This window comes from Muntiacus reevesi, chromosome 9, assembly GCF_963930625.1.
Source record: "Muntiacus reevesi chromosome 9, mMunRee1.1, whole genome shotgun sequence".
NCBI lineage: Eukaryota > Metazoa > Chordata > Mammalia > Artiodactyla > Cervidae > Muntiacus > Muntiacus reevesi.
In genome coordinates, this window is record NC_089257.1 from 25219006 (window position 1) to 25240481 (window position 21476).

The window sequence follows — 21476 nt, forward strand, 5'->3', positions numbered from 1 at the left end:
TGGCAGAGGATGAGATGGTTAGCTGGCATCACTGACTCAGTGGACATGACTTTGAGCAAACTGTGAGAGGTAGGGGAGGACTAAGGAGCCTGGTGTGCTTAGCAACTTAGTGACTGAACAACAATTATCACCATGTGGTGGTGTATGGAGGTTCCTCAGAAAACTAAAAACAGAATTACACGTGTGTGCTGTCATTTCAGCCATGTCCGACTCCTTCTGCCCCCACAGCCTGTAGCCTGCCAGGCTCCCCTTTCCATGGAATTCTCCAGGAAAGAATTGGGAATGGTTCGCCAGGTTCTCCTCCAGGGGATCGTCCTGACCCAGGGATAGAACCTGGGTCTCCCACATTGCAAACAGATTCTTTACCACGGAGCCACCAGGGAAGCCCAGAATTACCGCATGATCCACCAATCCCACTCCTGGGCACATATCCAGACAAAGCCATAAGGCAAAAGTATTCGTGCACCTTATGTTCATACCAGCACTGTTTGTAACAGCCAGGACATGGAAACAACTGAAATGTTCATCAAGAGGAATGGGTAAAAAAGATGCGGTGCATATATACAATGGAATGTTACTCAGCCATAAAAAAATGGAATAATGCCATTTGCAGCCACATGGATGGACCCAGAAATTATTATACTAAATAAAGTAAATCAGAAAGATACCACAAGGTATCTCTTACATGTGGAATTTAAAATACGACACAAATGAACCTATCTATGAAACAGGAACAGACTCAGAGACATAGAGAACAGACTCGTGGGTGCCAAGGAGGAGGGCTGGGGAAGGATGCAGTGGGAGGTCGGGATCAGCAGATGTAAGCTATCATACAGTGTATGGATAAACAACAGCGTCCTATCTGTATAGCACAGGAAACAACATTCAGTATCCTATGATCAAGGATGATGGAAACGAATACTGTAAAAAAGAATGCATTAACATATATGTATAACTGAATCACTTTGCTATACAGCAGGCATTAACGTAACATTGTAAATAAACTACATTTCAATTAAAAAAGAGAAATAAAAACATGCAGTAACCGAAATTTTAAAAGTATTCCATTGTAGGGGCTTTAAAGCAGACTGGGGATGAGAGAAAAAAGTCAGCCTGACAAACTTTAGACGAAGAGTTGAGTCATAGGACCTATACAGTCTGGACAATGAAAAGAAAAATGACTGATTTAAAAAATGAAAAGAGTTTCGGGGACCTAAAATTTTTAGCAGAATCCCATTAAAAAAGAAAGAAAGAAAGAGGGCTATAAACCAACTACAATTCAACTAAAGAGAGAGGAAGAATAGCTTAAAATGTACTAAGTATGGCAATAGACAAAACCCTACAGATTCAGAGAGAACCCTAACAGGATAAACTCAAAGAAATCCACACACCCAGATACATTATCATCTAACTGCTGAAAACTAAAGACCAAAAAAATCTTCAAAGCAGCTAGAGGAAAACAGCCTGTTCTCTAGGGGAAAACAATTTAAAATAACTGCAACTTTCTCACGGGAAATGAGAGAAGCCAGAGGAAGTGGCACAACATTTTAAAAGGGCTGTAGAGGAAGGAACTGTCACCCCAGAATTCTCTATGCAGCAAAAAATATCCTTCAGGAAAGCAGGTAAAATAAAGACATTCGCAGATAAAGGAAAACTAAGAGCATTTGTCGCCAGCAGAACTGCTTTAAAAGAATTGCTAAAGGAAGTTCTTCAGACAGAAGGAAAATGATACAAGAAAAAAACCTGGAACAACATGAATCAAGGAAGAGCAATCAAAATGGTAAATATCTGGGTAAGTATTTAAAATAGATGAGTCTTCTCCTCTGCAGTTCTTTAAAATATATTGGAAAAGTTAAAGGAAGAATTAGCACATTGTCTTTTGGGGTTTTTTAAGTATGCAGATTACTATCTATACAACTATAATATAAAGAGATTCATAAAGTGATAAAGTTTCTACACTCCTCACCACTCTACGGTGCAATATTGATTCAAAGTCATCTGTGAGAAGATTGACTGCTGGTTTCAGAACTTTTCTGCCGGATCCAATCCATTATGAAACTACCTATCAATTTTTCATCTAATGGTTTTAGTAGCCACTGAAGATCCATTTCTTTATTAAGGGTTATAAAACAGACATACTCTAATTCTCTCATTCTTCTATTAGCTGATATTCTTCAATTAAAAAAAGAACTTTCCTAAGTAAGCTATTATAATTACTCAGAAACACAATTCATGTACGAAAAGGGAGGACAAATGCTTGATTCTTTCATTTACCAGTTTTCAAGTAGTGAACCAGAACCACTCTTCTCAAATGGCAGATAATGGATATAATTTACTCATTTAGACTATTAAAGACTAATATCCAAACATCTAAATGATACAGGGTCTTTAATTATGGCAGAGAGTACACAGGATGGCGCATTTAGAATGTACCTACTATAATGCATCACACCTGCTTTTATTGCCATTGGATTCCTCTCTAGAATGTATGTATACATGACAATATATAAAAAGAACCCCCCCCCCTTAGATGATAAGATTCCTGTGGACGCTAGGAAATTGAGACCAGGCAGATACTCACAAAAGGACTAAGTAAAACACGGGCACACCTCGTTTTATTGAGCTTCACTTTATTACACTTTAAAGATACTGCATTTAAAAAAAAAATAAACTGAAGATGTGTGGTAACCCTGCACCAAGCAAGTCTGTGGCCACCGTCTTTCCAACAGCATTTGCTCACTCTGCATTTCTGTGTCACATTTTAGTAACTTAAACTTTTCCTTTATTATATTTGTTACTGGTGATCAGTGATAGGTAATCTTTGATGTTACTATTAAAATTTTTTGTTCTGTGTTTTTAAATTAAGGTAGGTATATTGCTTTTTCTTCCCAGACAGAATGCAAATGCACACTTAAGAGGCTACAGCATAGAGTAGTCATAACTTTTATATGCACTGGGAAACCAAAAAAATTCATGTGACTCACTTTATTGCAACATTTGCTTTATTGTTGTGGTCTGGAACCAAGCCCGCTGTATCTCAAAGGTATGCGTGTATAAAAGAACTATGTCTTTAGCCATTCAAAACCAAAGGCAAAATCCTAATAGGCATGGTCTTCCCCTTAATCACTCAGTTCTGCTTTAAGTAACTTTGCATTTTTAAAGTCAATTTCTCTGGCTAGCCACCACACTCAGCACTTTTCAGATATCATCTCATCTAATCCTCACAACAAACCTGGTAAAAGGCTGTCAGTATCCCCATTTGAGAGAAAAACCACCGTGCAAGCAGATTATGTAAGATGCCCAACTTGTGCTTCCCCAGGACAGAACACAAATCTGAGGCCAGACCCCAGCTCGAAAGTCATTTTGCTCAGCCAGGCCCCTGACCCTGTTAATGACGTGCACCCTCCTGACCAAGGTGGGTTTCAGCCACTTCACTTCCATTCGACAATCTAGCAGCTCTGCCAGAGCTCTGCCACTTGGGACTCAGGAGATGAAACCAGGCAACGGAAGGCACACGGGGAGAGTTATAAACTCTGTGTCCCTCTCGGGAGGGTACAGCAATGACTGTTCCCCGGAAAGACATAAAGAACACAGGAGACAGTCACTCTCCTCTTGGAAGACTTAACATAGAAGCAACTGGGTAAGAGAAAATCAGTTTATCAAAACAAACACTAAAGTCATTAAAACTTTAGTTTTAAAAAAATTAATATCATGAGAAAATGGTCACAATAAAGAGGACATCTCAATTAAGCATATTAGAGAAGACAGACACATAGATGGAGTGGGGGGTGACTATCACAAAATAGCCCACATATTAACAGGGTTTTTTTCTAGGTAGTTTTGCTTTTCTCTTTATACTTTTCTATATTTTACAACTTTTTTTTGCTGACAAAACGAGAGACCGTATTGTGAAGGAGTGCCTGGGTGGAGAGCAGGAGGGTGAGGGAACCCAGTATATTCTGCAACTTTTGCAATAATTGGAAGCGAAAAGGGTTATTAAAATATTGAAGTGCAGAAAGTAAACATGTGAATCCATCCATAGCCAACTAGTAACTAAATCTTTCAGGGAAAAACAAGGAGAATAAACTGAGCAGTAGCCCGAGGGACCAGCAGCAGGTACAGAGCAAGTGCTGGGTGAAAGGCGGGGAAGGCGCACGTGACGGTCACTGAAGCTGCTGAGTATGGATCCGGACCCAGAAATGCTGACAAGGAAGGGACTGCATGGATCCAGACCAAGGAGCAGTGAGGTGGGCTTCAACATCAAGACTGCCAAGAGGCAGGTGGGCTAGACAGAACAAGTGGAGGTGTGTGTGTGTGTGTGTGTGTCTACTGATGCTGTGGAATATTATACAGCAAGTAAAAAGAGGCAGGGGTGATCATAAGTCAAAGAAAACTTTAGCTCTCTACTGTTTGGATATTTTTCCAAGAGCATATTCTTTTTTTAAATTGAGGTATAGTTGATTTACAATATTGTACTAGTTTCTGGTGTACAATAAAGTGGTTCATATATATATATATTCTTTTTCATATTCTTTTCCATTATGGTTTATTACAAAATATTGAATATAGTTCCCTTTGCTATATAGTAAGATCTTGTTATTTATCTATTTTATATACAGTAATTTGTATGTGCCAATCCCAAACTCCTAATTTATATCCCCCCTTCCCTCTTTGGTAACCACGTTTGTTTTCTGTCTGTGAGTCTATTTTATAAACAAATTCATTTGTGTCATATTTTAGATGCCACATAACTGATACTGTATGGTATTTGTCTTTCTCTTTCTGACTGATTTCACTTAGCATGATAATCTCTGAGTCCACCAGTATTTGCTACAAATGACATTATTTCATTCTTTTCTATTGCAGGGTAATATTCCACTGTGTAGATATGCCACATCTTCTTTATCCATTCATCTCTGGATGGACACGTAGCTGCTTCCATGTTGGGACTACTGTAAATAATGCTGCTATGAACACTGAGGTGCATGTATCTTTTCAAATTAGAATATTCTCCAGATATATGCCCAGGAGCGGGACTGCTGGATCATACGGCAACTTGCAAGAGTATATTCTTAGAGTGGAGAAGGAAATGGCAACACACTCCAGTGTTCTTGCATGGAGAATCCCATGGACAGAGGAGCCTGGTGGGCTACAGTCCATGGGGTCGCAAGAGTCAGATACAACTTAACAACTAAAGAGAGAAGAGATTCTTATAGTATGTATATTATTAATATATACACATCTTTTTTTTTTTAAAGAATTCAAAGTGAGAAGGAAAGCAAGCACCTAAGCATGGGGGTGATGAGTGGGAGAGTCAATCAGATGAGCGTCTGAATGGGCCTAGAACTGGCTCTGCTCCTGATAAGCTGTGTGACTCTGGATGAATCCACTGACCCCTCTGTGCTTCACGTCTTTATCTGTGGATAGAGATCACATGCCCTCGTTCTCAGAGCAATCGTCAGAACTGAAAACAAGCCACGCTCCAGGCCCAGTGCACGTAGCAGAGACCCTGATAAATAGTAGCTGAGCCTCTGCACATACAGGCAAGGAAGAAGTGGTAACGAGTCGATTCTAGGTAACAGCAGAAAAGGCCCTAGGCTGTGGTGCAAGAAGCCCAAAGGTGAGAGCGGCCAGGATGGAGGCCCCAGCACTTACTGCAGTTCTCTTCGTCGCTGCCGTCCGGACAATCCTCAAACCCGTTACACCGGAAGCGGCCGATGATGCAGTGGACGCCGCTGGCACACGGGAAGAAGGTCGGGCCGCATTTCGACTTAGCCTTCGCTGCAGGAGGACAAACAAGATAAACAAGCGAGACGTCAGGAGGGTAAGTTTTCTGAGCACCGCATATCCGAGTTGCTAACTTGGAGGGTGCAACAGGGTCCTTTCACATCTACCTTGACATCCCCAGAGTTTCTTACCACCAGCACCCACCTCCAAAACCCAGCCAGAATGGAAACCCCCATGCATCATCCTCCAGGAAGGGGGTGACTCAAACACTGCTACCAAAGTGCCAAGGAGCCCAGACACCACCCCTGAGCCAGCACGGTGCAATCAAAATGTGCCGAACAAAGGAATGAACGGGTGAGTAGATGGATGATGGATGCAGCTTGCTCTAAGGAGCTGAGGAACCACTCAGAATTCATACCCTGAACTCTCCCAGTAATCGTCCACATTTGCTGAGTGTTTACTAACCAGCCAGTGTGCCCAGAGCTCTACATCATCTCATTTATCCACCCAGCAACCACCCTATAGGCTGGTGAGCAGAAAAGAGCTATTAACCTAAGAGGCCTGAGGCTGCCACCCTGAGAAAGGCTTGCTTGCAAAGCTGGCCCTCGCTTGGTTGGCATCTGGGAACTTGCACTGCGGGAAGGTTCGCATCAGTTTCTCCTGAGGATGGCTCACTGTTCATGCAAACTTATCATGCAAACAGTGCATTTATGCTGAACCTCTGCCTTTCTTCTGGGGGCCTGTGATTTTGATACATGTTGGCAGAGGGTGCCTGCATGACCAGACCCCAGTAGAAACCCTGGGCACTGAGTCTCTAATGAGCTTCCTGGGGAGAAAACACGCCACATGCCATGTCACACTTGTTGCTGGGGGGATTCAGTGCCTCCTATGTGACTGCCTTGGGAAAGGACTCTGAGATCCTGGCTTGTTGTCCTCTGACTTCACTCCTTCCCCTGTTTCCTTTGTTGGCTTCACTTTGTCTGCTTTTGCTGTAATAAATCACAGTATGACTGTGTGCTGAGTTCTCTCATTCCTTCTGACAAATCATAGAAACTGAACGTGGTCACGGAAGCCCCTGACAAAGACAGGTCATATCACATCACAGAAATGCTCTGAAGAGGTGAAGTGACTTGCCCAGGGTTACATGGCTCGAAAATCTGATGCTGGTGTGAGACCCCCAGCACTCAGAACCCAGAAGCCACGCTCTCAACCAACTCCGCTGTACTGCCCCTCTGCCAGCGGCTGTCACTTCTCACAACAGAAGCCAGGCTCCTGCCCAAAGAAATCCTTCTTCCACTCCTGCTGCACAAACAGCTTTAACAGAAACTGCTGTGACTCAGGCTTGATGGAGTGTCCTGCTAACCAAACAGCCGTGCGGGGCAACGCGCTTTCCCATCAACGGGGCTGGCTGCTGTGGCTTGCGATGACGAGGTGGGATGGGATGTATTGCTGCATCCTGGGTAGTGGGCCCCACCTAGCATCCCTCTTGTCTCCTGTCTAGAGGCAGGACCTATGGTCCTCAAGAAGGAAGGGCCATTTCTTTGGAATAAACAAGCAGTAAATTACCTTCATGTTCCTGCCATCAGTAACATGCCAACTTTGGCAGCAGCTGAAACACGATCAACAGGGTTTTAAGGCCTGGGATGTGTCTAGGTTTTAAAAACCCACATGGCTTTGTTTTAGCCTGAAAATACTTTAGGATAGTGAGAGTGTGCTCTTCACAAAGCACAAACTTAGGAGAGTGTCATGGGTTCAAATTGTGGTTCTAGTCTTCACGACCTGGGCAAGTTTCTAAAAATTACCAAGCTCAGTTTCCTCCTCAGTATGTAAATCTCACTGGGCTCTAGGAAGGACTCAGTGCAATAATCTATATAAAATGCTCAGCCCAGAGCATGGCACAGAGGAGGTGCTTGTTTAATGGTAGAGTTTATGCTATTTATTACCAACATCAGCAGCATCATTGGGCTTACGGGATTTTAAAATTAATCCTTGGTTTGTTAAATTTCTTTTTCTGAAAATCAAAGTTTAAGGAGTTCATTATGGAGTTCATATCTATGAATTGATATGAAGTGATCTCCAGGACATACTGTTAAGTGAAAAAAGCAAAGTGCAAAACAGTATCTATAGTACTTTATCCCCTCCATAGAGCAAAAGAAGGGGGTCTAAGAAAACATTCAAGCATTGGCTTATCTGTGTAAAAGAAGAATAGGAAGGATGAACCAGAGAGACTGGATCCCTACAGGGGGTGGGTGGTAAAGGGTTGGAAAGGATGGGGAAATGGAAATGGAATGAGGTAGCCGGAATGAGAAGGCAACACTTCTCTGGGTCTGTTTGTATAGCTCTGACTCTTAGAACCATGATAATATTCTACGTATTCAAAAAGTAAATAATTAAAATTGATCAGATATGTGTGCTAGAGGAGGAGGAGTCAAGATGAAATATAAATAACAACAAATGAACATAACTATATTACAGATGAATAAGCAACCCACTGAAGGAGGTGGGGGAAGAAAAGAACTAGCCTAAGAAAACATTATTTTGCCTGGATTCTATAAGGCTAAAGAAATAACGAATTGTTCACAAATACTCTAGATATATTTGTTTCTCACAGGGGTATGAATCAGCAATTCTGCAACAGCCTTTGGTGTGTACTAGTGTTGAACAAATAGGTAAGTATATTACAGATAACAAGAGCAAGGTTTCTTACTGTCAGAGGAGAAAATTACAAATAAAGAAAGTGAGAAGCCGGAAACAAATCCTGAGGCTTTGGACTGGAACTGAAGGCATCACTATGAACTCAAGGTCTGTAAAGGCAGACAGGAAGAAAGATACACGTGTATGTAGTGTACATACGTATATTTCCTAGCTCCATCTGCTAAGAAAGACTAGACGTAGTACACACCCAATAGCAGTAAGCAAAGCCAGCACCTAGATCTTGGTTTTTAATACCCATTATCTGATAAAGAGAACTAGGGCTCCTTGAAGAAGTGGCTCATTTCTAGGGGGCAGGGGAAGACAAGATAAACCTGGACAGAAAGTAAATAAGTGTTCAAAATACAGTGGAGGCATGTCAAAAGGTCACAGGAGTGAACCTGCAGGAGCTGCCAATGGCCAAAGTTAGAACAATGCGAACAACAAAACTAACAACAATAGTATTGGATTGCAACCCAAAGATCTGTTGAACCCATAACTATTGAATAAATGTATAAATGAGGGAGGAGAATTCCAGTAAACATAGAAAAGATGTGGGAAATAGAAAGTGACCAGAAAGCAGACACCACGGCAATACTGTCACAGCTGAGGTCCACCAACAGATGCTCGAATTAGAGGATCAGGTAGACTTGCTCCCATCACCTTTTCAACAGTCAGGGAATAAAGGCTGCCCATGGGCTTTGACATCTCACCTCAGGGTCTCTCTATAAACTCGACACATCACTCCCCTATTCAAAACATCAGTGCCCTCCCAACACTTTAGGAATGCCTACAGCTCCCATCACAGCATCAGGCACCTCCAAGGAAGCCCTCCCATCTGATGCCCAACGTTCGTGCTCCAGCGATGCTGGCCGCCCAGCACCCGTCTGAGGCCCTGTGCAGCCTGCGGCACCCTCTGCTTGGAAAGCCTTTCTCTTAGGGGTCAGCAAGCCTCACCCCACTTGACTAAAGCCTCCTGAACCAGTTTCTATGGTAGAAACCTCGATCCCCAGCCTCAGGCATGTTAGCCCTTATTCTGCTTTCTTTTCCTGCACAGGAGGAACGCCCACTGGCTTTGTGCTGAGCTGTTTGATGCACTTACACACACACTTGGACACTTTAACTCATCACTTTTTTAAAAACTGAATTTCTCTATTGTTTTTCTTTTGTATTATTTTTAAAAATATTTATTTTGCTTATTATTTATTTGGCTGTGCTGGGTCTTAGCGGCAGCACATGAGATCTTCAACCTTTGTGCAGAATGTGAGATCTTTAGTCGTAGTGTGTGAACTTCTAGTTGTAGCATGTGGGATCTAGTTCCCTAACCAGGGATCAAACCTGAGCCCACTACATTGGGAGCTTGGAGTCTTAGCCCCAGGACCACCAGGGAAGGCCCTCATTCACCACTCTTCAAGGAGTATGAATATACAGTGGCTATCATAGGCACCTAATCAATACTCACTGAATATACTAATGACCCTGGAAAAGGAGACACTGGGTTGGGTAATTGCAGCTCTCACTGAGTGAATGCTTAGTTTGGGCTGAGCACTGTGCTCTATGCTTCATAGCTACTGGCCCATTTACTTCTCACAAAACCCATTTTACAGATAAGAAAACTGAGGTCCAGAAATGAAGGTGCCTGACACCGCTGATCAACAGGATCAAGGCTCAAACTTTAATTATCGATTCATGTATGAATGTGAGAGTTGGACCATAAAGAAAGCTGAGCGCTGAAGAATTGGTACTTTTGAACTATGGTGTTGAAGAAGATTCTTTGAGAGTCTGTTGGACTGCAAGGAGATCAAACCAGTCCATCCTAAAGGAAGTCAACCCTGAATATTCACTTTGAAAGGACTGATGCTGAAGCTGAAACTCCAATACTCTGGCCACCTGATGTGAAGAACTGACTCATTAGAAAACACCATGATGCTGGGAAAGATTGAAGGCAGGAGAAGAGGACAACAGAGGATGAGATGGTTGGATGGCATCACGGACTCGATGGACATGAGTTTGAGCAAGCTCCGGGTGTTGGTGATGGACAGGGACCTGGCGTGCTGCAGTCCATGGGGTCGCAAAGAGTCAGACATGAATGAGCGACTGAACTGAAGTGACATCTATTCTCCTGCCTCCTTGCATACTTTTAGGGCCCAGTCCAGCTCCAAAGGACTAGACAAAGAAAGAGAATGACCGCTGTGGGTGAATTAGGTACCATTCAATTACCCAGCTCTTTGGCCCTGGCCCTGCACCATCTTCAGGAACCACTACTGAGACTCCTTGCCTTGTCAGTGATGCTCAGCTACCTTCTCTGTCAGGGAGCAAGTCCTGCTATGATTTACATCTGCACCGGCAGACGCCTGCTCAGGCAACCACAGCGCGGATCCCGGGCGGCCTGCCGAGTGTCTGGCAGAGGCTCAGAGAGAAGCCCAAGGCTGACAACAGCTCCCTGCCTGCCTGGCCCCACGGGGGGCTCAGGGGAGTCCTGGACAAAGTCTGATTGTCCCCAGCTTGCCCCCATTTCCATGAAGGGAAGATTTCAGCAAGACACTCAGCAGACCCTGGCAGAAGCAGAAGATTCCCTGTGCCTAAACCCGCCTGACAGAGGCCGGTAGGACAACTCCATCCCACTGAACACTTGAATCCCGCGCTTCAAGGACCTGCTCCGTGAACTTTCCAAAGCAGCAGCTTTCACCAGCAGCAAGACAGGGCTGGGGGCTCCCAGGGGACTGGGTTATTTCCTGATCTGAGCCCTCCCCTTCCTTTCAGAGCCGGACTGTCACAGCTCTGGACTTCACGGATCAGTAAAATAGAACTTTTTTTTTTTTTTTAAACTAAGTGGAAGTGGATGAAGGAATAACAAAATTGTCAACTTTTTTTTTAAACCAGAAAGGACATAAACAAATCTGCAATAACCTCTACTCACCATCGCCCTAAAGGAAAAGCTGCGTTAGCATCCAAAATGCAGGAAGGCCACAGCCCTCGGACCAGTATTTGGAGATCATGTCAGAAAGAGAGAGGGGAACCAAGAGATGCCCCGGTGTCACCAGATTGCGACCCTCTCAGAGCAAAGATTCCCATCCTCCTGTGGGTAACATCTGGGGCCCAGAAAAGAGTCACAGAGTTTCCACTGGTCGGGGAACTGGATCCCACATGCGGCAACTCAGAGTCCGCATGATGCAGCTGAAGATTCGGCATGCCGCAACAGGACCCGGTGCAGCCAAATAAACGAATAATTCTTTTTAAAAAAGCTGTGAGCTCATATTGAAACAGCAGTCGTTTTCACAAAAAAAAAAAAAAAAAAACCAAGCTCATTTAAAAATTTTAAACTCTTAACCAGGTCTTTCCGTTTTTTAAGGATTTACACTTTACCCATGCACAATACAAAACAGAGTTCAAGGGGCCAACACTTTTTTTTACTGCCCTCTCTTGGCAAAGAACAAAATATTTCTGAGCATCATAATATCTGTCAGGCCCTGAGTCAGTTGCCTGGAGATTCAACAGCATTCTCTAACTGATGGGGGGATTAGCAGGCTGGTCAGAGCCTCTGCATGCAGTGCCGTGAGTGCTCTGATGGGGGAGCTAGAGGACACCTAATCTCAAACTGGGAAAGAAGCTGTTGTCAGAAAAGCCTTCTCAAAGGACAGTCAGCCTCCGCGGAGACACACAGCCCAGATGCAAACCGACGTGATGCTCAGGTAGTTAAGGTCTTAGTTATGCATTCCACTAAGAGTAATTCACAAACTCTGTCATTCCTCAAAGAGGATACATAGGAGATATCTATGCCATGGATGAGCCTTCAGTGCTGGGGAACTGTGGAGGGAAGGCTGTTCCAAGTGGAGGGAAACGAATGTGCAAAGGCCGGGAGGCAGGAACAGTGTTGTTAATTACTCGCTAAGTCGTGTCTGACTCTTGTGACCCCATGAACTGTAGCTGCCAGGTTCCTCTGTCCATGGGATTCCCCAGGCAAGAATACTGGAGTGGGTTGCCATTCCCTTCTCCAGGGGATTCTCCCGACCCAGGGATCGAACCCAAGTCTTCTTCACTGGCAGGCAGATTCTTTACCACTGAGCCACCTGGGAAGCCCAGGAACAGTGTAGTAACAGAATAAATGCAAGGGGGTCAGAATGAACTTGCTTCTCATGTCAGTAAAAGTACCCAGTACTGTTTCTTTAATTAAAAACAATTTAAAACCCTATTTCTCATAAGGAATGTGCTATGAGATAGGTGCCATTCCACTCACATGAAAGGTGTGGGAATTATAAATGTTACAGTAAAGTATAAATCAGAAAAGAAATCAAATTATAAAATTCACACAACTTGAGTCACTGCACACACTCCACAGCTCCCAAAGTAAATACCCACATGTGGCCATCACTAGCTAAAAACTTTACAGAAACTAATGGATCTGCAGTTGCTGCTATACTCAGTCCCCTGGTTCATTCTGTAAAAAGTCAAACTGTGGTTCCCTTTAAAAGTCAAAAAAGACTTCGTGGTTGGGGGTGAGAAAGCAAAAACAGCCTCATAAAAATAACAGACGTTTAAAAAGCAATATATTGTTGGATTCTCTAAGAAGTCCGGGAGGGAGAGAAACAGGCCTTTTATTGTAGTCCAAATGCACATGACAAACAGCCCAGCAAGCCAAACCCAGGCCTGGGGATGCAAGTCTTTGCAGATTATTATTGCTTGAGCAAAATGCCCTTTGCTTGATCCAGCAGTTCAGCTCCACATGACTACTCGGGTGGACTCCACTGTTGTATTGATCAGATATCGCAATGTGTTATTTCTTAAAATGCCATCTTGGCTGTTTCAGAGACACACACTCGGGAGCAGAGAGAGCAAAAGATCACACGCTAACTGGACTACAAATACAGAAAGAGGGTATTTGGTTGAAACAGCATTTCGAGAAAATTCAAATAGAAATTCTTTGTAAACATCTCTTTTTCACTGGAGTATAATTGCTTTACAATGTTAGTTTCTGCTGCACAACAAAGTGGATCAGCTCTGTGTGCACATATATCCCCTCTACCATCCCCCACCCCACCCCTCTCGGCCATCACACAGCACCCAGCTGAGCTCCCTGCACTATATAGCTATTTCCCAATGTCTGTCTACTTTACACAGGGTAGTATACAGATAAACATTTCCTCTTTTATAACAAGAATAGGAGGTATATAACCTTGGGGATATTCAGGTATGACCTAAATCAAATCCCTTATGATTATACCGTGGAAGTGACAAATAGATTCAAGGGATTAGATCTGATAGAGTGCCTGAAGAAATATGGACAGAGGTTCGTAACATTGTACAGCAGGCAGTGATCAAAACCATTCCCAAGAAAAAGAAATGCAAAAAGGTTATCTGAGGAGGCCTTACAAATAGCTGAGAAAAGAAGAGAAGCAAAAGGCAAAGGAGAAAAGGAAAGATATACCCATCTGAATGCAGAGTTCCAAAGAATAGCAAGGAGAGATAAGAAAGCCTTCCTCAGTGAACAATGCAAAGAAATAGAGGAAAACAATAGAATGGGAAAGGCTAGAGATCTCTTCAAGAAAAGTAGAGATACCAAGGGGGTATTTCATGCAAAGATGGACTCAATAAAGGATACAAACGGTATAGACCTAACAGAAGCAGAAGATACTAAGAAGAGGTGGCAAATACACATAAGAACTGTACAAAATGATCTGAATGACCCAGGTAACCACAATGGTGTGATCACTCACCTAGAGCCAGACGTCCTGGAGTGCAAAGTCAAGTGGGCCTTAGGAAACATCACTACAAACAAAGCTAGTGGACGTGATGGAATTCCAGCTGAGCTATTCCAAATCCTAAAAGATGATGCTGTGAAAGGGCTGCACTCAATATGCCAGCAAATTTGGAAAACTCAGCAGTGTCCACTGGACTGGAAAAGGTCAGTTTTCATTCCAGTCTCAAAGAAGGGTAATGCCAAAGAATGTTCAAACTACTGCACAATTGCTCTCTTTTCACATGCTAAAAAAGGAATGCTCAAAATTCTCCAAGCTAGGCTTCAAAGAGTACATGGACTGAGAACTCCCAGATGTTCAAGCTGGATTTAGAAAAGGCAGAGGAACCAGAGGTCAAATTGCCAACAGCTGCTGGATCATAGAAAAAGCAAGAGAATTCCAGAAGAACTTCTGCTTCACTGACTACACTGAAACCTTTGACTGTGTAGATCACAACAACTTGTGGAAAATTCTTAAAGAGGTGGGAATAGCAGACCACCTTTCCTGTCTCTGGAGAAACCTATATGCAGCTCAAGAAGCAACAGTTAGAACTGGGTATGGGACAACAGACTGGTTCAAAATTGAGAAAGGAATATGTCAAGACTATACACTGTCACCCTCTTTATTTAACTTATATGCAAAGTACATCATGAGAGATGCCAGGCTGGATGAAGCACAAGCTAGAATCAAGATTGCTAGGAGAAATATCAATAACCTCAGATATGCAGATGATACCACCCTTATGGCAGAAAGCAAAGAGGAACTAAAGAGCCTCTTGATGAAGGTGAAAGAGGAGAGTGAAAAAGCTGGTTTAAAACTCAACATTCAAAAAACTAAGATCATGGCATCCAGTCCCATCACTTCATGGCAAATAGATGGGGAAACAATGGAAACAGTGACAGACTGTATTCTCTTGGGATCCAAAATCATTGCAGACGGTGACTGCAGCCATGAAATTAAAAGACGCTTTCTCCTAGGAAAAAAAAAATGACAAACCTAGCCAGTATTAAAAATCAGAGATATTACCTTGCTAACAAAGGTCCATATAGTCAGAACTATGGTTTTTTCAATAGTTATGTAAGGATGTGAGAGTTGGACCATAAAGAAGGTTGAGTACCGAAGAATTGATGCTTTCGAACTGTGGTGTTGGAGAAGACTCTTGAGAGTCCCTTGGACTGCAAGGAGATCAAACCAGTCAATCCTGAAGGAAATCAACCCTGAATATTCATTGAAAGAACTGATGGTGAAACTAAAGCTCTAATATTTTGGTCACCTGATGCAAAGAGCCGACTCATTGGAAAAGACCCCGATGCTGGGAAAGATTGAAGGCAGGAGGAGAAGAGGACAACAGAGGATGAGATGGTTGAATGGCATCACTGACTCAACGGACATGAGCTTGAGCAAGCTCCGGAAGTTGGTGAAGGACAGGGAAGCCTGGCGCACTGCAGTCCATGGGATCGCAGAGAGTCACACAACAGACTGAATGACTGAACAACAACAAAAGAAGTTGGAAGGGCTTAGGGTAGAGAACGTCTGAGTTTCTATCCCAATTCTGCCACATGACAACTGAGACCATGCATTAGTTACTTAACGTCCAGCAGTCTCAGAACCCCACCAGTAAAGAGGGCATTAAGGCAGCCCAGGTTTCAATGTGAGATTCTGCATGTGGAGAATACAGTCTAATGCAATATCTAGTGGGAATCTGATAATATTCTCCCTTCCCTAACATGGTTCCTGGTTCTACAAACTGCTCTTCTTCACATATATGGATGGTCCTGAGAAAAGTCAAATGGAAACCATAGTAATAATTATGCCATCTAAGTCCTTGTGCATATGTGGATACGTGCTCAGTCATGTCCGACTCTTTGTGACCCTATGGATTGCAGCCTGCCAGGCTCCTCTCTGTATGGGATTCTCCAGGCAAGAATACTAGAGTGGGTTGTCATTTCTTCCTCCAGAGGATCTTCCAGACCCAGGGATCAAACTTGTGTCTCCTGAGTCTCTTGCGTTGGCAGGCAGATTCTCTACCACTGAGCCACCAGGGAAGCCCAACTAAGGTCTTGCTCTTTAGTTATTGGTTCCACTAACAGTAATTCTCAATTAATGTTAATTAAAATTAATGTCATACTAACATTAATTCTTAAAGTCTCTTTGTGGCGCACATAGGATGCGAAGGTCGCAAAGAGAATCAAACATAACTTCTTCTAGCTGGCAAAAGTCCCTCACTAAGAACACTAGCCTAGAAGAGGAGGGAAAAAAGGACAATAAACAGATAACTACAATGAGATAAGATAAGAACTATATAAGCTGTATAAGCATTTACCTTTCAACACTCTGCTGCTGCTGCTGCTAAGTCCCTTCAGTCGCGTCCGACTCTGTGCGACCCCATAGACGGCAGCCCACCAGGCTCCCCTGTCCCTGGGATTCTCCAGGCAAGAACACTGGAGTGGGTTGCCATTTCCTTCTCCAATGCATGAAAGTGAAAAGTGAAAGTGAAGCTTCGCGACCCCATGGACTGCAGCCCACCAGGCTCCTCCGTCCATGGGACTTTCCAGGCAAGAGTACTGGAGTGGGGTGCCATCGCCTTCTGTGTTCAACACTAACACACAGTTAATGCAGGGTTGCATGTCAGCCTGCCTGGGTTCAAATACTGAATCAAGTGCTTTGGGATCACTATGTGATGTACTGAAAATATTTCACCTCTCTTTGCCTCCATTTCCTTATCAGGAAACAGTCATATGAACAGTACCTCCCTTGCTGGGCTGTTAAGAAGATTAAATGAGACAAGACAATAATTGCTTAGAACTTTGTCTGGAACACGCTATTAGCTATGATAGTTCATATTCTACTAGCTACTATCATATATATTACATATTAGCTATTATTATTTGACATTACACTATAAAATACACTAGTATGTAGTATTTAGTGTTAGACTGTATTGTCGAGTATTGTCACACAGCATTAGCGATTGCTATTATTATAATTATTACTATTAGCTTCAAATACTTCTGCCCAGCAGTCGGACACGACTTAGCGACTGAACAACAGCAACACGAACAATCAGGAGAAGTGTGTGGGTGAAAAAGAAGACGGAAAGGCATGCTAGGCAAAAGAAATGATTGAACTGAGACAGGATGTGGTTTATAGCGAGATTTGGGAGAAGCCAGCATATCCAGAACATAGAATATGGCAGAAGGGAAGGCTGGGAAAGACACAGGCAGGAGTTTGGACACCTATCCTGGGAGCCAGTGGACATTTCTATAAAAAAAAGTGAAGTCTCAGATTTGCTTTTTATAAAGAAAATTTTTATGGACTCACAAGAATATTACGAGGCTCTGTAAGTCAGGGAAACATCCTCCCCACTCCCCAAAAGCCCTAGAGGAACTGAAGAGAGCCAAGTCTGTAATGTTCTTTGGGCTTTTAGCGGGGGGAAAAGCCACTAAATGGTGAGGGAATTCGAATTACCTGCCACTGCCCTTTGAATAATCTTATTATTTAAAATGACAGTGAAGAGGCAGAAAAGAAGTTAGCACGTTTGGGATCAGGACATTATTTTATAACCTAAAGGTTCTATCAGGTTACTTATTTTGGCTACTAATAATGCACATACATTTGTGTATAAACATATGTTTGTGTGGAAAGGTGCTGACATGCAAATTCCAGAGAATCTATAAGCAGGAAACCAAGACATCCCCAACTGATTCTTCTAGAGACAAACCTTGAGAGGAAAAAACAGCTCAAAAATGATACTAACTAAATGTGGGTCAGATAACTTAGCCTCCCGAGGTTTTTCAATGCTTAGAGGAAAAACTTCCTGACAATGATCAGAGTCCCTGGGATTAAGAACAGATGTGGGAACGGATACAGATAGAATAGTTTTCACCTTAAAAAGAATACTTCAAAAAAAAAAAAAAAAGTGAGGCGATGTGAGAATCAAAGACAGTTTTGATTAAAAACTGTTTGAATAAAAGTGAATAAAGAAGAGTCCGTTCTTCATCACCTTCCATCTTGCTGGGCAGTGACAGTCATCTTTGCCAAAAGAAGGTTTTGCTTTTGAGAGCCTTCATCCTCACCTGCCCTCAGGACCCCTGACAAACTGTGAAGTTTCCTTTTTTAAAAGCCCCTCATTGCTGTCCATAGTCTTTACCTTCAGATTTGTGAAGAGAAAGCTTATTACTCATTAGCTTTCCAGAAGTAAGTGTCTGACAGCCCCTCTGACTTGCTCCTCCCCATACATCCACTGTAAGGAGGTCAAACCAGTCCATCCTAAAGGAAATCAACCTTGAATATTGGCTGGAAGGACTGATGCTGAAGCTCCAATACTTTGGCCACCTGATGCGAAGAGCCAACTCATTGGAAAAGACCCTGACGCTGAGAAAGAATGAAGGCAAAAGGAGAAAGGGGCAACAGAGGGTGAGATGGTTGGATGGTATCACCGACTCAATGGACGTGAACTTGCACAAACTCCAGGAGTTGGTGATGGACAGGGAAGCCTGACGTGCTGCAGTCCATGGGGTCGCAAAGAGTCAGGCACGACTTAGCAACTGAACAACCACAGTAACACATCCACATCCACAGAGCAACCCTGGAACTCAGGGTCTTGTCTCCTTAATTGCTGCAATAATGCCTACAAAGAGCCCCATGGAAAGGTCTATGATGTGAGGGTTAAACGTGGTGTGACACCCACAGAGCCCAGGACTCTCACTCAGACGCAGCAGGGGTGACCCTCTGTTGGGTGGTGTCGGCAGGGCACACACTGGACTTCCCTAGTGGTCCAGGGGTTAAGATGCCGGGCTTCCAACACAGGAGGAGGGGGCTCAATCCCTGATGGGAAAACTCAGATCCTACATACCAAGTGGCATGGTCAAAATTAAAAACAAAAAACAGGGCACAGACAGGGAGGTGGCCTCTGGCTCCTCTGAAAGGCTGAGCAGGAGAACATTCTCTGTCTGTCATGAGGTAACCTGAAAGCAACTGTTTCCAAAATAACAGTACTTAACCCACCCCAAATCTTGCTCCAGGAAAGGTTTTCACTGAGGCATCCAGAGGTTTCTATGATGCTTTCAGTAATCACATAATCCCATGGATATTATCTCCTGGTAGCCCTGGGCTGACTTTAAAGACAGAACATCAATCTTCAGCTTCTTATTCATCTTCCAGGAGCAAGGACACCCAATCCTGACTGCACATTAGATTAACACAGGAGGCTTTTTTCTTTCTTTTTTTTTTTTAATATACCCAAAATCAAGAGAGCTAGAGTGACTACACTCATCTCAGATGAATAAATAGGATTGAAGATAAAAAGTATTCTTAAAGACAAAGAAATCAGGAAGACATACTATATGCACCAAAAAACAGACCCAGAAAATACACGAAGCAAAACCAACAGAACTGAAAGGAGAAACAGACATGTAAATAATACGAGTTAGAGACTTCAGTGCTCCATTTTCAATAATGGACAGAATGATGAGGCTGCAGATGGGCGAGGCAACAGGAGGCAGAAGCGACCCTGAAAGCCAACCAGACCTCACGCTTCTCCATGGAATTCTCCAGTCGACCACACAGAACACGCTTTTCCTCAGGGGCGCGCAAACTGTCCTCCAGGAAATCCCAGGGGCCACAGAACAGACTTCAAAGAGGAATGAAATCAGCCCGTGCGTGTTGCGCGTGTTGTCCAGTCACGCTGGAATGAATCAGAAATCAATAACAGAAGGTTTCTTTGGAGGGCGATGGAAGTGTTCTAAAATTAGATCTTGGCAAGGAGTGCCACAGCTCTCTGAGTACACTAGACACAGAAAAAAAAACTTCCCAGGAGCTCCCGAAGTCTGCGAGGGTGGTGGCATCGGAGACGGAAGGCCTGCTGCTTTCCAGGAAGACATGACGTTGGCTAAATTCCTCTCTGGTTCTTCCGCTTGGCTCCCCAGGCAACATGTGGCAATACCGGGGAGGTGGCGGGGGTGAGTACCACAAGCATCTATCTAGTGGGCAGACCAGGGATGCTGCTAAACATCCTACTAATAAAATGCACAGGACGGCTCCCCCACCCCCAACAAATAAGTGATTGTGCACTCACTCAGTCGTGTCTGACCTTTGCGACCCCATGGACTTAGCCCACCAAGCTCCTCTGCCCATGGAATTTTCCAGGCAAGAATATTGGAGTGGGTACCACTTGCTATTCCAGGGGATCTTCCAGACTCAGGGATTGAACCCACATCTCTTGGGTCTCCTGCATTTGGAGGTGGACTTTTTACCACTAGCGCCATCTGGGAAACCCCAGTAAATGATTATCTGGCCCCCAAATGTCAATAGTTTTGAGGGTGGAAGAATACTCTTGTATTTTTGCCTCTTCTGATTTAAAGAAATGAATAATCCTAGATTAATGGTAAAGGAGAAAGAATTAGGAATCAGACCCAGAGCCACATCCTGGTTCCACCAGCTTCCCAGAACTTGGGCATCACCTAACTACCCTTAGACTTGAACTCCCTCATCTGTAGAATGGGATGATGACCTTATAGTGTAGCTGTGAGGATTAAATGAGAAGTTGCCCAGCACCAGTAAGGCTAAGAGCTCTCATTACTCTAATTATTGTTTTTTGCTAAAGCTCCAAAGTGGCTTAGTACCAAGAAATGAGTGACTGGGTTATTTTAAAATGGGGTTCTCTTCTCCAGCAACAATTAGCATGTAAACTGGGGCGTTTTATAAGCTAATAAGCAATCGAGACATAACAGTTGACATTCCTCACTACTATAGTATACACTAGCCAAAGCGGGACTGGCTAAATACTCTGTTGCCATAGTAACAAAAAGTTCCTGGGAACCTGACTCATTTTCTTCCCAGTAAGTGCTTTCTATTTGTCAAGCTCGACTTTATACACAAGCACCCGGCACAGTCGTGAAGTCTTTTCTCCTTACTGGACTCTGTATCTCTGCTGCTCAAAAACCAATTTACTCCGGTGGAAACAGTCACCCAAAACTGGACGAGATGACAGCCTGTCATTTGCTGTGGGCCTCTGTAATGGAGCCCACCAGCGGATAGGAGAGACTTGAGCAGACACAGTAAACCACTCAGTGCCTTCCATCGCCTCCACGGGGCCAGGTACCAGCACGAGATTCCATCATGCTCACCATAAGTGAAGAAAGATAAGAAAATACCTGTAAATGCTTCCTATGTGCCTTGGGCTTTTGTTGACTTTACTCCAGGCCCACTCTACCAAAAAACAGTGAGGCAGGGATGATTACCAACACTATAGCGAGAACACTGACAATCAGACAGACTCAGTAATTCACCCAGAGACACACTCTCTGTGTACACTTGTTTGCT

General features: G+C 43.5%; 1 protein-coding gene and 2 long non-coding RNA genes across 5 annotated transcripts in view; 2 read left to right on the forward strand and 1 right to left on the reverse strand.

Annotated features, from left to right (window-relative positions):
* The window catches only part of LOC136174394 (uncharacterized), a 1095937-nt gene that overhangs the window by 507591 nt on the left and 566870 nt on the right, over positions 1-21476 (forward strand). The gene's annotated exons all lie outside the window — the stretch shown is intronic.
* The window catches only part of LDLRAD3 (low density lipoprotein receptor class A domain containing 3), a 259271-nt gene that overhangs the window by 133051 nt on the left and 104744 nt on the right, over positions 1-21476 (reverse strand). For all 3 annotated transcript variants that reach the window (XM_065944578.1, XM_065944577.1, XM_065944579.1), the window contains one exon: positions 5656-5781. In XM_065944578.1, the coding sequence (XP_065800650.1) occupies positions 5656-5781 (126 nt within the window). The remainder of the gene's footprint in view (positions 1-5655; positions 5782-21476) is intronic.
* On the forward strand, positions 1619-5636 carry LOC136174411 (uncharacterized). The gene is made up of 3 exons (XR_010664403.1): positions 1619-1792; positions 4067-4247; positions 4867-5636. It is a non-coding gene; the product is annotated as an uncharacterized lncRNA (long non-coding RNA).